The sequence below is a fragment of the Rhipicephalus sanguineus genome, chromosome 6, assembly GCF_013339695.2.
Source record: "Rhipicephalus sanguineus isolate Rsan-2018 chromosome 6, BIME_Rsan_1.4, whole genome shotgun sequence".
NCBI lineage: Eukaryota > Metazoa > Arthropoda > Arachnida > Ixodida > Ixodidae > Rhipicephalus > Rhipicephalus sanguineus.
In genome coordinates, this window is record NC_051181.1 from 149,538,259 (window position 1) to 149,555,549 (window position 17,291).

The 17,291-nt window shown below is 47.8% G+C and overlaps 1 protein-coding gene across 2 annotated transcripts; it reads left to right on the plus strand.

Moving 5' to 3' along the window:
• The first annotated feature begins 871 nt into the window (after positions 1-871).
• On the plus strand, positions 872-13,608 carry LOC119396751 (elastin). 2 transcript variants are annotated; one of them, XM_037664056.2, is made up of 4 exons: positions 872-934; positions 10,890-11,172; positions 11,809-12,316; positions 13,441-13,608. In XM_037664056.2, the coding sequence occupies exons 1-3, from the start codon at positions 887-889 to the stop codon at positions 12,294-12,296; spliced, it is 819 nt and encodes a 272-aa protein (XP_037519984.1). In that variant the 5' UTR covers positions 872-886; the 3' UTR covers positions 12,297-12,316; positions 13,441-13,608. The 2 variants fall into 2 exon arrangements, with proteins under 2 accessions (XP_037519984.1, XP_037519985.1); XM_037664057.2 differs by lacking the exon at positions 872-934 and adding an exon at positions 8,236-8,404.
• Positions 13,609-17,291: the final 3,683 nt, after the last annotated feature.

A 17,291-nucleotide genomic window follows, 5' to 3' on the forward strand; every position in this document is an offset into this window, starting at 1 on the left:
ATCTGATCGTGAGAATCGGCCACCACAACGGGGATTTCTGTCGGGGACTCAAACTAACTGAAGGAGAAAGGCTTACAGCTCCTGCCTTCAAGCGTTGGACTGCGAGAAATGCGTCCGTTCGTGAAAAGACATTAGCACGTTCTGTGTGAATTCGTAGGTTTCTTGGCAATAACATCACGAAAAATCATTGGACAAGGAATGCCGATGGGGCCAACGTTTCAACAAGGAGACTCGCCCTCACCACTGCGAATCTGCTTTCTTTAGCAGCGACATGTAGCTTATAAGCGCTGCACCTGCATTTAGAACCTCAACTTAAGCCTTCCCACCCATCCAACCTAATGCAAAAGATCAATCGTGGAGTGGCAGCGATGGCAATGCTTTTCTAAAATTAAGCTTTTGTTCCCTGCCTATGTTCTCGGCAAGGTGACAATAAAAACGGTTGTCCACTCTTTCCACGCGTATGCCTGATAAAATGCCGTTTGCGCAGCGCTCTCATCTGGATACTCCCCGACAATCGCTTAATCGAGGGCGGCGCATTATAGTCACGTGACTGGATTAGTGAAGATAATGTGTACGCGTTTTCGAAGGAATCGTCAGAGCTCCAGTGTTTTACGGCGAGGGAGAACGAAATGCAGCGTAAGTACCATGCCGGCACACCGTTTGGTGTCGTCACCCATGATGAGATCTTTTAGTCTTTGTGTCAGTCATTTGCATTGTTTTTGTTGTATACTTCTTTTTATTCAAGCCTGTTGTCTTTTGGTCACGATGCGCAGACCTCTTTCGCGGACGCACCATCGTGTCGTGTCTCGTGGAAGAGCCAGGAAGTGCTGAGAAGTGCTGGCATTTCGAAAGAGAATGCACGCGAGCTCTCCGGGATGGTATTCGGATGAAGAACGGCGGTCGGCGCGGTCGTGAATCCTCTGCCGGATCGCAAGTGGGTTACCCTTTTCTTCGGCCAGAAAGAAAACACAAGCCGAGTAGTAAAAGAAAAGAAGAATCCTCAAATGGAGAAGAGAAACGGAAGCAGCCTGAATCCGTCTAGGGCAGGAAACAATGTTGGACGTTTTTCACCGAGAGAGAAACGGCGCTGCCTCGATAAAGAAGAGGCTTCGGGCGCATTTCTCACGACTCGCACGCTCTTCCGCCTGAGTTTACCATATAGTTACCGGGCGTCCTTTCTAGGGATTCTGCTTTTATTTCACTAACGCAAAGCTCTATTATGGTGACAGCGGGTGCCAATAAAATGGAAATACGAGAATAAATGGAAAAAGCGATCTCGAAATAAACGTATACCCGACACGGTGGTCTAGTGGTTATGGTGCTCGACTGCTGACCCGAAGGTTGCGGGATCGACTACCGGCCGCGGCGCCCGCCTTCTATGTGGAGGTGAAAATGATTGAGGGCCGTATACTTAGATTTAGGTGCACGTTAAAGAACCACGGGTGGTACAAATTTCCAGAGCCCTCCACTACGGCGTCCCTTATAATCATATCGTGGTTTTGGGACGTTAAACCCCAACAATTATTATTATATTCTGTCACCCTGATTGACATTTACGCATGTGCCAGAGAATTGCCGCCTTTCTTTAAAAGAAATATATACTTGGAAGAAACGCCTCGGGTTCACTGTCTGTGATACTAGTGATAATTGCTGGTGTTTTACGCACCAAAACCACGAAGTGATTATGAATTCAGCACGCCATAGTGGGGGGACACTGGATTAATTTCGACACTTCGGCTTCTTTAACGTGCACCTAGATCTATTGAGCACACGGGTGTTCTTAACATTTCGCCATCATCATGTGACCACTGCGGCAGTGATGAAACTATTCAACACGTTCTGTGCGACTGCCCACAGTGCTGTTCACAGAGACAGTTACTTTGCAACGCGCTCGACAAATTGGACGACCGCACTCTGTCGGAAGAAAGAATCCTGCGCCATCGACCGGACCTAACGTCACAGAAAAAGGCTGTGCAAGCGCTACTGCGATTTCTGCATTCAACCGGTCTCTCAGAACGGCTCTGACTGGAACGTCTTACGTGTGTGTGCATGCGTGTTTTTTTTTTCGTTTTCATTTTATCTCTCTCTCTCTCTCTGCCCCCTTTCTTACCCCTATATCCCCACCCCTGTGCAGGGTAGCAAACCGGTCACTCGCGCCAGGTTAACCTCCCTGCGTTTCCTTTTCATATATTTCTCTCTGTCTCGCCGTCATCGAAATGTGGCCGCCGTGATCGGGAATCGAAACCGCGCCCTCTACCTTAGCAGCGCGAAGCGTCTGTTCGAACATCTTATTTACAGAAGCAAGGTGTGCGACCGGGCTAGTTGGTACTCCATAGCTAGGTGAAAAGCGCGGGAGAGACACAAAAACAAGGGACCGACGAGGACTGGCACTGACAGCCAAGTAACATTTATTCACAGAATACATGAAAAAAAGCAAAATAGCACACGTGATCGCAGCCCATTCACTTGTGCACGAAGGCAGTCGTCTTTTTGCCTCTCTCGCACTGTCCGCGTAGCTTATTTACGTATAGGTAGTAAAAAGACACAGGGCGTGCAAACACGGACACAAGAGAGAAGTCAAGACGCCACAAACGCCGCGGCGTTTGTGGTGTTTGACTTATCTCTTGTGTCCGTGTTTGCACGCCCTGTGTCTTTAACATGAATACTTAACCAACTATAGCTCAGCTCTCTGTTATTTTAAGTAAACAGACGTTTCTTATGCAAAGAAATAAAAAGGCATGCGGGCGCAGAATGGGAGCACTTTCGCTCTCGTTTGAGTCGTCTCTGCTACTCTTAAGGTCATGCGGTTCGCGTTTGCCATACATTAACCGTTCACTAATAGTCGACACGCTTTCGCGCTTAGATTTCCCGAGTCGCGCTGAATATATTACGCGCCCTGTTTCCCGTGGCCTTTTAGGAAGCAATGAACACAGCACTTCAGTTCCGCATGTCGCGTTAGACTGCTATTTGCTTCTTGTTAATGTTTATCGCTTCACGCACACTTTGACGGCTAGTAGCTCAGGTCACGTTTCACTATATTCTGAGAATGTGACCACATACAAGCCACTTACATGTTCCTTTATTGTCTGTATTTTCCTTAAAGGGACACTAATAATAATTGCTGGTGTTTTACGCCCCAAACCACCGCATGATTATGAGGGACGCTGTAGTCGAGGGCTCTGGAAATTTTAACCATCTGGTGCTCGTTAACGTGCACCTATAGCTAAACCTAAGTACACAGGCCACTAGCATTTCTCCTGCACCGAAATGCGGCCACCACGGTCGGGATTCAATCGCGCGACCTTCGGGCCAGCAGTCGAGCACCATAACCACTAGACCACCGCGGCGGGTTTAAAGGACACTAAAGAGAAAAACCATTTTTCTCGTATCAGTAAATTAATCCTTCACAATGCCAAAATAACCATGCTTATCGCTACAATACGCTTGGTAAGCGAGAAAACGCACAAAAAGAAAATGCGGGTGGCGACTCCACCTTGAGGTTCGCTTATCAATCGCCATGACGTCATAGATTTTGATGGCGTTTATACTAGGGCCCACGTAGTTCTTAGTCGGTAGAAATGAAGTGCATTGTCCTATGAGAGGACGAGATACTTAACATATAAAGTTTCAGGAAATTTCTTAGAGCCAATGTCGCCAAAACACGAAAAATAAGCATTGAAATCAGTGACGTCATGCGCGGATATTTTCGCGCGAAATTTAAAAATGAGACACTGACCTTGACTTTCGCCTCTATTATTAAAGAAATAATTATGAAATTAACGATATTAGGCTATTCAGGGTAAAATTTATCAATCTAAACCGATTCATTGTTTCACTTTAGCGTCCTTTTAACGAACAAGGCTCCGACATCGAACCGTTTATGTCAAGTCACGATCACGTTATAGCGTACTTTCTAGAGCCCGAGCTATGAGCTGTAAGGGCTAAAATTAGTTAACGCGTAATATTACAAACAAGCAGCATCTAACTGTTTTCTGCTATGCTCTCTTATACCTATTTTCTAATAAAGCCGGTCAAATTATCTCTGTAGAAACTGTCTCTTCACTAAACCACGGCCAGGTGAATCGAGGTCCTACAAAAACTTCAGTTTTACAGACGTTTCAGGTCGTGAGAAGGAAACACCGGAAACTGCCTGACTTTTCGTCTTGGGCGTTTCTTAGTGGCATATCAGCAAGCTGCAACATTGTTCTTATTTTAACGCTCCTCCGCTATCGGTCGTTTTTTCTTACTACTCTTTTTTTTTTTGGTCCTTTCTACACGAGAACTCCCTGTCTTACGACCGTCCTTTTTCTAGCGTGTTAGACACAGAGGCCGGCGCACTTAGCCACGCAATGTTACACTCTTACTAACGTAATCTGCCTCCCCTAGCGGCAGTTCGGTTTCGCTTTCAACTCGCTTTCTTTTAGACCCAAACTCAGAGGAGGAGAAGGAGAGTGCTTTGAGGAACCTGCCGACGTGCGTTGTACGGGGTGAAGGCGCATCGCTGTGGACGACGACGACCGAAAAAAAGAAAACAAAGAGGCTCCTACGTACTCGGCCGCATCGCGGGCCATCACGAACGCGGAAAACAAAGAAATAAAAGTATCTCGCCCCGGTATCTCTCCTCGTCTTCCGTCTCGGCAGTCGCCGCCATCCTGGAAATAGTGCGACCCACGGATGGCAGGTGCGCGACGGCACTTCTGTCGAGACGATAGCGATTAGCGGACAAGCCCCGCATTTGCATTAGGTATTGCTTCGCTTCTCTCTATCCCTCTCTCTGCTCGATGTGTCTCTTGGCTCGATGTATCTCTGAAAAAGGGAGTCCCAGCCGGCCCACATATGCAGACGAACGCCCAATGTATTCCTTTAGGCTACTGTCTTCACAAATGCTGGTGGCGTCCTAAACAAGCAGAAAGTGACGTCACTTTTGCTTCAGCACTCCGTCGTACAGCGAGGGCATGTCCTTCAGTAATTCTTGTAATAGCTTTGAGTAATACGTCACTGGTGTGTGCGTGCGCACGTACGACCGCAGCCGGGGCATCGCTGAAAACCTTATAAAAAACTATACGTACCGCTGCCCACTTATTCTTCTTTCGTTTTAGATCACGAAACAAGATAGACTGACGTACAGACACGTCAAGCTGTTCGAATAGAGCCTTCTTCCCCAGTAATCTGTAGATGTACAAGATTGCAAATAAACAATTTCATTTTCAAGGGACTCAGTGCTTGGTAGAGTACTTAAATATATCTCATGCTCTGGTTGCTTTAACGTCTGCTGTACATCGTAGGTGAGATCAGTTCCTTCGTGATTCGTTACATTTCTTATAGTACAGAGCGAGTCATAAATATTGGCAGAAAGATAGGTTGTTGGGGGAGTTGATGTTCGATTTACGACACAATTTAGTGTGACAAACGGAACATCACACATAACGAGACAATGAGTAGTTCATGTGACGTGTTCTTCTATGTGGTGGTCTCTTTTTTTTTTTCTTTTTCTCTGTTTCTTGCATCTCTTTGTTTTGTCTGTTTCTTTCTATTTCTTTCTTTCTTACTCTATTTTTTTCTATTTCTCTCTCTTTCTAGATTCCTTTCTCTGCCTCTCTCTCTCTACTTATCACTTCCTCTTTCGTTCTATCTCTTTCTCTCTCTCTCTCTGTTTCTCTCTCGATCTTTCTTTGTTTCTCTCTCTGTCTATGTTTTTCTGTCTCTTTATCTCTTTACGCCTTTACTTACTTTATTCGTCTCTATTTTTCTCTTCATCTTTCTTTCTATCGTTTTCTTTCTCTCTATTTTCTATATCTTTGTTTCCATCTCTTTCTTTCTCTCTCTTTTCACGTGTTCATTTACCTTTGACACTCGCACCTGCTGTGCACGGTAGTGGGGCTTGCCCAATTCCTGTGGCGCATACCACCTGAGGAGTTTTGCAAGACGGAGCGCAAGTTACCGATAGCCTAAACAGTTTCACTGTAAAGAGAATGAAGAGAGCGCGTACTGGTTCATGATGATACCTTTTTACGACGGAGCACAAGGCGGTGCTAAAACATTTCAATTCATCCTTTGATAGTAGATGCCAGCTCTGTGGTGAGGTGGCTGACACCTTCCACATAGTCTGGGCGTGCCAATAAAACCCATCTATCCCCCCCAACCCCAAATCCACGAGAGAGGACTGGGAGGCGGCCCTGCTCGGCTCTCAGGACCTCAAGGCCCAAAATGCCCTGGTTCAACGGACGCGGGCGGCGTTGCTTGCCAGTGGAGCCCTGGAATAGGGGCTCCATCTAGTACTGTGAGGGGAGGAGGCCAATATGGCCCTAATCCAATCACCTCTCTGTAACGATTTATTGGTTTATAAATGTTTTGACCACCACCCACAGCACACCGAAACACACCTTTAAAAAACTGACCGTTACAAAATGTTAGTTGAGGTCAGCGTCTCGCAGAATCGTCTAAAACATATTCGATGCGCCGCATAAATTCAAGGGTACGTGGAGACTTGTAGTGACAACAAATCGTTCGATGACGAATGTCGATGGAGCCAACTCTTCGACATGTGCACATGTCTTCGTAAAGGGACTTCTTCGACGGGGGACTTCTTTGTCAGGTGACTTCTTCGTCAGCGGACGTCAGAAGGCAAATCGACATGTCTTCATCAGAAGAGAACTCCCATTATCGAAATATTGTTCGAGGGACATTCCCTGTACGAAAATTTTTTTATAATTTCGACACGTTGGATGCATAGGCGGCTCATGGCTAAAACATGTGTAGTAGGTCACAGCCTTATACTACGAGTGCACATATAATGGCGATCCTCCGGGAATGGTGAACTTGTTGACAATGTGAATCTGAGCGAGCCATCATATAGCACTCTGACGAGAAAAACGAAGAGGAAACGCTGCTTCACTCTAACACAGCCCGCAACAATCGACATCTTTTCATCCCGAAAATTGATTCAGAAATCTTATTCGTCTCTGTTATAGTGCATGCGCTGTGACTTATAGTTCTACACGCTACGCTGTGTGTGTGTGTGTGTGTGTGTGTGTGTGTGTGTGTGTGTGTGTGTGTGTGTGTGTGTGTGTGTGTGTGTGTGTGTGTGTGTGTGTGTGTGTGTGTGTGTGTGTGTGTGTGTGTGTGTGTGTGTGTGTGTGTGTGTGTGTGTGTGTGTGTGTGTGTGTGTGTGTGTGTGTGTGTGTGTGTGTGTGTGTGTGTGTGTGTGTGTGCGCGCGCGCGCCTGCACACACACACACACACACACACACACACACACACACACACACACACACACACACAACGCCGTAAACGCCGTAAAGTTGTGCATCTGAACAGATGTGTCGCACCAGGAAACCCAGAACTTTTGACGCAGATAATTCACAACTACAACGAGAAAAAATAAACTATTGCGTAAAATGCTTCTACGTTAAGGAAGAAAATGTCGCGAGCGCTTTCAAAACCAAACACATCAACAATATTTTACAAGCTCCTCCACGAAATGAGCATGCCCAAACCCGCAATGTCACGTCACGTCAGGGTGATTTTCTTTCATCACTATTGGAAAGACCAGCCTCATAAAAGCTCCCAAGCGCAGCAGTTTGACGCGGCGGCTACCCCGTGGCGGCATACCTGAAACATCGCTTGCGCAGTACCATCAATTGGGCACGACGGTATCTCGAATGCAAGAACTCACACGGTCACGTGCACGTTACATTATTTCCAGGCTGACGAAGTCCGTGTCGAAGCGAGTGCACATGCTAACGTTGCAATTAGTTTTAAATGTGTGGAGTGTAGCAGCCCTCGCCTTCTGGTGGAGGTATCACCGTCAAAGGTGTAACGATGCTGTCGACGTAATGGCATGCCCAAGCACTGTTGTGATGTAGTCAGCGCTGCGCAGGCGTGTATCACACAGATCGTTGTGCGCGTGTGTGCGGACAGCTATACGCCATCTGCGTCGACATTGACACCGACGTGTCTCTTCCTTGCGAAACGACGCCGGTAACCCTCCGACCCCCGTTCGATGACCGACGTACGAGTGGATCGAAAAAGCTGCGAGAAAAAAAGTCACCGCGCGGTCTTATCTCACGTCTATGCGTGCCGTCGCGCAAAGCGAGGAGGTGTCCCTGATCTGGACCACGGCACCGGAAATAGCGAGTTGGGCCGAATGTCGGACGCGCCGGTTAAAAGTGAGTCGCTTCCCTTTTACGTGAGTCCCAATGCCTGGACAGAAGAAATCGAACCCGCCGCCGGTATCGTCCCCCGGATCGCTCCTGGCCAGCTTCCGGCGCCTATAAGATGCTCCATGGCGCCCGAGACACGGCCCATTTGAGCTCTCGCTAAAGAGGACGACTGCCACGCACCGCTGGTCACCTGCTGCCTGGGGAAAACAACGACACGCACGCGCGAAATCGACATGAACGCCGTAAGTGCAACTGCGCGCGTTAACGGCGCATCTTTATGGATAGCAAGGTGGTTCGCGCTTAAGATTCAGGCCGCTAATTATACGTGCTTGTATGCATCGCGGACTTCGTGGTGATCGCATTAATTAGTTTCGTGTGCGGCTCTCCGTATCTCCTCTCTTTTTATTGCGAACCGCTTCAAAATAGGTTGGTCTTTACCCAGGTGAGCTAGAGGCTGCGGTAGCCGTTCTACATGAACGCCTCTGACACGGAGTCGATGATTCACACAGCTTTCAGGAAACCGATGTTACGCACGCAGGAATGTGAGAGGAAATGGAAAAGGACTCTTCATCTCTGTGAACCCTTCCGCTATGAACATCAAGTTTTCGATAGCACACCCGGGGACGGAATTTCCGTCGCAAGATTTCCTTTCCGTAAGACGTCCCGTTGCGGCAGCTAAATGAGATCTTCCGCCATTGCAGCTTCGTTTGCCCTGGCATCCGCAAAGCGGTCTTTAGAGTATTGCTGTTCGTTAGATTTCAGTAAAACTTCTTTTGGGCCTAGTTGGTTCATAATTCTATAAAAGTACATTTACAGCGCAAACACAAAGACGCACCACAAGAAAGAATTAGTCATTATGGTCTGCGCTTTCGCCATTTTGTTTGTTCGCTACAGTGATAGTGAAGTACCTGTACCAATATACCAAATATTTTACTCTGGCAGCCGCGTTTACATCAAGCATAAGTAATATTGACCCCGGATATCATCTGTCGGAGGGGCCAGCACAGGGATGGCGGTTTGGTTAGGTCACAGCTGATGGTGACCGACGCCATCGGCAACATGCGATAAAGGCATGCAATCTGGACGCTATAATTGTAGTTCGTTTCACCTGACCCCTGGCCAAAGGTGGCTGCCCTGTACACGCGATGAAAATCTTGGTCTGTAGGAACCAGTTTTCCGTGCGTAGAGATGGTTTTGTGAATTCGAGCTTTACTTCTTTCCAGCATCCACCATTTAACCCGTATATGCGAGTAGAAGCAAGCCTTGTGTTCACCAACGCTGGAAAAGCGCGACATCTTGTTCTCTTTCGGTATATAAATTTGTTCAGTATTGTAGTGGCATACTGAATGAGCTTCAGTTAAGAAGTCGGCCACTTCCATGCTGAGAGAGAAAAAAGAATACAATATAATGTAACAATCATTAACGCAACCTTTTATGGACCAGCCTCCTCGCAAACCTTCCCATGAGACCACGGCTTCAACGCGAAGGGAAATATTCAAGGTAACCAAGCTCAATGTTAACTTTGGGATTGAAAATGTCAGATGTCTCTGGGATGGAAGAGGCTGAGTTATTCGACGACGGATATCTGCACTATCTCGAGCTTGCCTAGTTAGGTTAACTCAAATTAACAACCTACATAATAAACAACGCTCAAGTGCACCGTCGTCATGAACGAATGTAGGCTCTCACACCGTAGCCACATACGTTATAGAAAGCTATGAAAAATAGGAAGTATATATGACGATTCTTCAACCAAGGTGTATCACTGAGTACTCGTCCTTCTATTCGGTTCCGAACGGTCACATCTAAAAGAGAAATATTATTCAGGCACTGTTTCCGTTTTCTTTTCCAACTCACACCTACGTTGAAATAGATACCTCGCGACGACAGCAGGTAGCAACAGACACACCACTTTAGGAGGCGCTGGCAGGGTCAGCGACACTCGTGTCTTAATGTGCATAACTTTACGAAATACCATTCCACAACCACACTCATGTGTACCGAAGTAAAATGATAACAATCACCACAGGTGTATTCACTTAATAGACGTCCACTCTCTTTCGGCTAAAAACAACATGCGAGAAAAAGGTTAATCAATTTTGCTGAATTTCACAAGGCGGAGCTTTGATAATGAAAAAAATAGTGACATATCTCCGTTACTACAGGTGTATAGACCTTTTCAACAGATAGAAGGATCGCCTCCTTCCTGAGCTGTTACACGGGAGTACAAACGCTGACGTTACAGCCTCGGCAGTGCATTTTGGGGGGGCCAAGCATATAGACAGCAGCCCAAAGGGGATTATGGCGGCGCCTAGGGAGCCTTCGTTGACAAGGTGCATAACATGAAACTGAAAAAAAAAGATTCTTTTTTGGTCTTTTGAAAAAGAAATCTTCGCCGCTTAAAAAAAAACATTCATCTGGAACCAAGAATTGAACCACGTAGCTTCTTGCTACGCTAATCACCTTTGGTTTTTTTTTCTGATTCTTTTAATTCTGCCGATCTGGAGCAGCATCCTATACCTGCAGCCACTTTAGCCTCTCCCGTATTCACCAAGCAGTCACCCACACACTTACTCACTGGGTGACTTACTGCAGACTGACTGACTCACTCACTCACTCACTCACTCACTCACTCACTCACTCACTCACTCACTCACTCTCTCTTCTCTCCACTTGCCAAGACATTGGGGCTAAGGAGAGAGCCAAGTCTTTCTTCTCTGTACGCAGTGGGTCCTCATCGCCGCCTGCTGCGTGCTAAGCGGCGTACGCGGCCAGTACGGTCCCGTGCGCGCCCACCTTGGTCCGGCGCTGGCGTTTTCGCCAGCGGCAGGCTTTGCCGGCGCCGCCTACCCGTACGCTGCCAGCGCTGCTGAGGCCGCGCTCAGCGCGGGCGCCGGGGCCACACAGCTGACGCTAGCTCCGGCTCCGGCACTGTTCGGCCATGCCCACCAACAGCAACAATTTGCCGCGGCACCTGGCTTTTCACCAGCCTTCCTGGGCGCTGGATACGGTACGTCACTCTTATTAATTCTAAAGACGATTCCCATGACCCCCTGGTGTCTCAGGAACCTCAAAAGTAGACCCAGGGAACGAAGGAGTATGATGAATAAAACAAAAAAGGACATAAAAGCTAAGGTCAAATGAAACAAACATTTAATGAGCCTAAAACGTTCGGTTAAAAGCCAGCAACTAATTTGTCTACACCTAAGATTTGTGCCTTTTTCATCTGCCATCTATCAACTGAAATTTCTTATCCAACACAACTTGATACGAGGTTTGCAAGAACGGCATATCTCACATCATGGCTAAGTGCCATCCAAAATCCTAATCTCCCTTTCTAAGAGAATAATTGGCATATGGTGATTACACGCACGTTCCCCTCTTGCCGATATGGTACGCTTCAACAATTTCCCTGATGGAGCGGTCTTGATAAATAATACTTGCATCAGTAAGTATGGGATAACATGTACGCTCCCTGCAATGCACTGCTAAGTGAGCATTCTCATTTTTCTTTAACGTTGTTCTATGCTATCTGAGCCCTTGTGTCTTGCATGTTCTTTGTGTCTTCGTGTGTGTGCGCTGTTTGAATATGAAGTTATACCAACTGGTCCAAATTGCTATGCTGATCATGCCTCTGTTCACGCAGGCGCCCAGCCGCCACCTCAGCTGATCGTGAGCCCCCTGGTACACCAGGATGGCACGGCGGGGCTGGTGCCCGCCGGCGCACCCAACTTCGCTCGCACCGTGACGCAGCACTACGGAGGCGGCGGCAGCTCCCAGGTGACCCGGTACCAGCCCACGACGTACGCTGTGGGAGGCGCGAACGCCGGCGCCGCTACGTCCGGAGTGACGTCCCGGACCCAGTACCAGACGACACAGCTGCAGACGGCACCCGGTTCCACAAGCGCGCTGTACCGCGAGCCTAAACAGCTGCAACCTCTCAGCTCGCTGAGCCAAGTGCAGGCGGCCGGCGCGCCTGCTGTCACCTACCAGGAAGTCGGCCAGACGACGCTAGGCGCCCTGCAAGGTTACGGTGGTGCAGGGACGGCAGGCCTCTTCTCCGGATACGGCGCTGCGGCAGCGTATCCGACGGCCAGGACAGCCGGCTACGGAGCCGGGTTGAGGGCCTACTAGTGATGCAATCCGCCTTTGCCGTAAGTTGAGTCCTCAGCTATTGATGGATGCCTGTCATGTCACTCGCTTTAAAGGGACACTAAAGACTGTAGGGGTGTGCGAAAAGCGAATCCTGTCGCGTACGTCGTCAAACCCTTTCCTCCAGACACGTGTGGCGCATACCCTTTTACCGCGGGCCGCGGTGTATACGGGTATTCGCCACAGGCAGAGCTTAAAGTCAGGTGGGGCTCGCCCCCCCCCCCTTCCATTTTTTAAGCAGGGGTTGTATGTATGTGAGTATGTATGTATTTAGGTCGCCGCTCTCTGAGGGCCCCGCCTCCATTGAAGGGAGACTTTAAGCCCTTGCCACAGGTGATGGACAGTTTAGATCTACCCAGGAACGGCGAGAACAGGCATCGGTAATTTAAATGTGAGGGCGTTCAGAAAAAACCGACATCGGCAGCGTTGACCCGACGGATGCAAATAAAAGTGAGAATCCCAGTAGGATTGAACCCAAGCGTTTGGCGTGGCAGTCGGGTGTTCTACCGTAAAGCCACGCCAGGTCTTGAATCTGCTTTGGAAAGAGACCCTGTACATGCGTAATGTCGATGCAATGTCAATTGTGGTTGCAGTGTTGATTATGTAAATCATAACAAAGCAATAAACATTACATATATACTGAAATGATACAGGCATCATGTTGGGTAAACGTCAGTTGTGGTTGCATCGTTGGCTCCGCTTTTATAGCAGTTTATTAATCATTATATTTGTATCCCTAAGATTCATCACATTGTATTCAAGCGTTGCCCAACCCCGGATGAATACGCCAACGAAAATTACGCATGATATTCACACCATCGCACCTTAAACTGCACTTCGTTTCTATAATACTGGCATCTGTGCTCAACATGAGTGCTGACGTTACGTCCGACTATAAGTTACCCTTTTAGACGCCAGTCGACATGCCTGGTTAGCCCACGATGTGCACACTACTACACTTATAAAAACACGTCGACCCACCTCGTAACGCTTGGTTCAAAGCCAACAAATTCAGCACATAAAATTACTCGCTGCCTGCTTCGCATGAAACCGAATCCCACAAGGAGTGGTATCTGCCGAATTTTTTGCATGAGATTTCTTTCTTATATATCTTTTTTTTTTGCAGAAAGATACGTGAAGAGGACTGTTTACGGCTGTTATTTATTGACCATGGACAGAGAATGCCCTGACCAGCATCACCTCACATCGACATTTGGACGCAGCTACGCGTGAGAACTGGCGCTGGGCTGCTACTGCAGCTGCTGCGTAACCATGATTGTGCGAAAATGCAGAAACACGAATTAAACCTGACATTCTCACGACATTCCAATCTTGTTACCAGTTTCTGATATAGGAAACTCACGTGGTCCCTTATGAATTCGCATAAGACGACTCGAAGGCGAAAACCATTTCCTTTGCCCGCTCAGTCTACTGTATTAATCCGACCACCCACCTCTCCCCTCCTCCCCCGAGCTGTCCGCACCTAACGCATTTTCGCAAAGCCTCCGGGATCGGAGGTATTGCAAGCTTTGTGCACCTCACGTCGTTTCGCACTGCCTCCGGGATCGGCATGCCTTTGACCAAGCGACGATGTTGAGCAAAACGTCATCATGTGACGTCATGATAACGGCACATATTTTTGCGATCTTTGACGTCATGATGACGTCATGTGGGGCCGTCATAGCACGATGATGATTTTTTGTATCACTCGTGTTGACGCCGCCGCCGACGGTCACTTTTCACGCTTGATGAGGAATCTAAGGCCTTCGCCTTAATGTATTAATCGCTGGGGTTTTACGAGCCAAAACCACAGTGTGTACGAGGCACGCCATAGTTGATGGCTCTGGATAATCTCGACCACCTGGAGTTCTTTAGCGTGCACTGACATCGCACAGTTCACGAGCCCCTACCAGTTCTCCTCCATCGAACAGCGACCGCCGCCACCGGCATCGAACCCGCGTCTTTCGAGTCAGCTGCCAAGCACCGTAACCAATGCGGCACGGCGGCGGCTTTAACTACCATCAACGTCTGAAGTTATGGTTTTCAAAGGGAGAAATGCTTACTTCTACTGTTGACAGGTTGGCCATCTTATACAGGGGCGTAGCCAAGGGGGGGGGGGTTCAACCCCCCCCCCGAAATTTTTCAGTTTTGCTTGCGTATATATACACGCACACATACAAACGCACGCACGAACATACATAAAGTATGGTTGAACCCCACCCCCCCGAAAAAAATTTCTGGCTACGCCCCTGATCTTATATGACAACTACCCGAGAAATAATTTACGCGCAATAACATTGATCAAAGGGACAAATTTAAGTACTCGGTTTCATAACGATGTTTCGTGACCTTGAATGTTGCTTCTTGTTTCAGGAAGATTTAAGGTAACACCCAGTCATAGTGCCGACGACACTCTGAGGTGCAGACGCTTGGCATAAACCAATGTCTGGCACCTTATAACATCAAACGGTGAGGGACAAAAATTGCAAGCCGATATCAATCGAACTGATTCGTTACTATATCGACCGACTTGAGTGAATTACCCAAATGTGAAAGGCTTGGTGGTGGTGGTGGTGGTTGTGATGTTGTAGCAGGCGGGGTTAGCCTGGCCTACATGGCCGGCAGTTGCTGCGCCTGAGCATCTCCTGAAATGTGAAAGGCTTGTCGCCGAGTCTCCTATGAGCTATCGTAAATCATTGAACAATATTTTGAAGCAAGGTTGTTAACTTGAACGCAATGTCTGGTTTACTACCCAACAGCTGATCGAAGATGAGAGTTGTATCTCCACGGTGAATGTAAGCATTGGGGGAACTCATTTGTGGGGTCATAACCGTGTGTCACTCAGGCTCACTTGCGTCACGGACTTGCAACCGTGCTAAAAGGTTGGAGAGCTTCAACGAGACATAGATGTGCCCGAAGTTCCATGAACAGAAGGAATTAACTCCAGTGGGATATCCGAGAGAAAACAGGAAAAGATGAAGCGTCTCGCTGGGGTTTTGTCCCATGTCAGAATATAGATTATTTTATCATGTATAGCAAACGATGCAGCTCACTGGCGCGCGTGCCGTGGCTGCCCTATTAGAGACGGCGTGAAGCCAGCCTTTGCGAACTCCTCTATTTAACATTCTCGGTGGACAAACTTACCTGCACATAATTGGAAACTTTGTCAATCACTGAATCGCTGACTGCGGCGCTAGAGCAAATTTATGAAACATTCAGCAATGCTCGCTGGCATAGGTCGGCAAACTCACTCATGAATCGACTCACTCAGACTCACTCAGACTCAGATCGAGCTGTGAGTCTGAGTCTGAGCGAGTCCGGGTGAGTAATAATTTCGTGAGTTTGAGTCCGAGTGAGTCCGGCTGAGAAAATTTTCAGTGAGTCTGAGTCCGAGTGAGTCCGGTTGAGGAAAATTTTTGGTGAGTCTGAGTCCGAGTGAGCTCCAAGGGCAAAATATATTTCATGAGTGAGTGTGAGTGAGCTCCACACCTTTTTGCCGACCACTCGTTCTATCTGCACCTCTTCAGCAATATTATCAGCCATATGTCAGCTCACGTTTATAGTCCCGCCGACTCACGCATACTTCAAAGCCCTAGAGTTCATATGCCAGCTCAATATTTATTGATCAGAGGCATGAGTTACAGAGGTGGGGGGTGCCATGACCTGCCCCCGAAAACTCTTTCACAGGAAGTTCTTGATAAAAATATTTCGTCTGAGTCATCCCTTTAAATAAAAATGTCCTTACTGTATTGCAACCACGGATAACTCATATTTGAAGGTACGACATCAAAAGGCGCCAAGTAGAGCACCAATTATGCGAGATATTGGAGTGAAAAAGCATTGACACCATAGTCGATAAAACCAATTATACGCTAACAGACTCATGAGTCGACTCACTCAGACTCACTCAGACTCAGACAAAGCCGTGAGTCTGAGTCTGAGTGAGTCCGAGTGAGTAATAATTTCGTGAGTTTGAGTCCGAGTGAGTCCGGCTGAAAAAATGTTCAGTGAGTCTGAGTCCGAGTGAGTCCGGTTGAGGAAAAATTTCGCGAATCTGAGTCCGAGTGAGCTCTAAGGGCAAAATATATTTCATGAGTGAGTCTGAGTGAGCTCCACATTTTTTGCCGACCTATGCTCGCTGGTGTGAGAACACGAGCGAAATGTCACACCATCCGTCAAAATACGGAATGCTCGTTTTTTTTCTTTGATTTTTTTATACACCGGAATTCTATCAAGACACCGTCAACTCGCTGTTTGCTACACATACCCGCATCGTTGCTTACACGATATCCTAATAAAAGTTTGCATGCAGCTGCGCTACAGCCGTTCACCTGAACAGTGGGATAAGCTGATTGATGGCGCTCTGTTTCCAAAATGGGTACACTAAGCTACAGTGAGTAGCTCAGGGTTACGTTTGAGCGCCTTGTATTTCTCAAAGTGATCCCAGTCGAAGCTCACAGTGGTATTTATGTACTGCCGGCATCAGAATCCTGTCGCCGCGGCAAACAACCGAACCAGGGGCATAGAACACCCCCCCCCCCCCGGCAAACAACCGAACCAGGGGCATAGAACCCCCCCCCCCCCCGAAATTTGCCAATTTTGCTTGCGTATAAATGCACGCATACATACAAACGCACGCACCAACATACATAAAGTATGGTTGAACCCCCCCTCCAGAAAAAAATTTCTGGCTACGCACCTGAACCGAAACCGCGACCTCGCTATTAGCCGTAAGACGCCATATATTGAATAACAGCTGCGAGTGATTGCCGCGGCGTCACGGAGGTGAAGGCAAGGAATGAAGAGTGTCGTTGCTCGTCGAAAGATGAGACTCACGCTCGACTTTTGCACACACAGAGCACGTTTTATTCACACGCAACATTTTTTTGTCTTCTATACAACATTTACACGTATCTCACAATTCCGAGTGAGTATTTTTGTTTTTCTTTCTTTTTTTCTCTCTCGCTCTCTCTCTCG

What these genes read in the sequence shown, in the direction of transcription:
- LOC119396751 (XM_037664056.2), top strand. Translation starts at nt 887, where the DNA reads ATGAAGAACGGCGGTCGGCGCGGTCGTGAATCCTCTGCCGGATCGCAA. An exon ending in AATCCTCTGCCGGATCGCAA is followed by an intron (nt 935 to 10,889) that starts GTGGGTTACCCT and finishes CTCTGTACGCAG; the next exon opens with TGGGTCCTCATCGCCGCCTG. An exon ending in CTTCCTGGGCGCTGGATACG is followed by an intron (nt 11,173 to 11,808) that starts GTACGTCACTCT and finishes CTGTTCACGCAG; the next exon opens with GCGCCCAGCCGCCACCTCAG.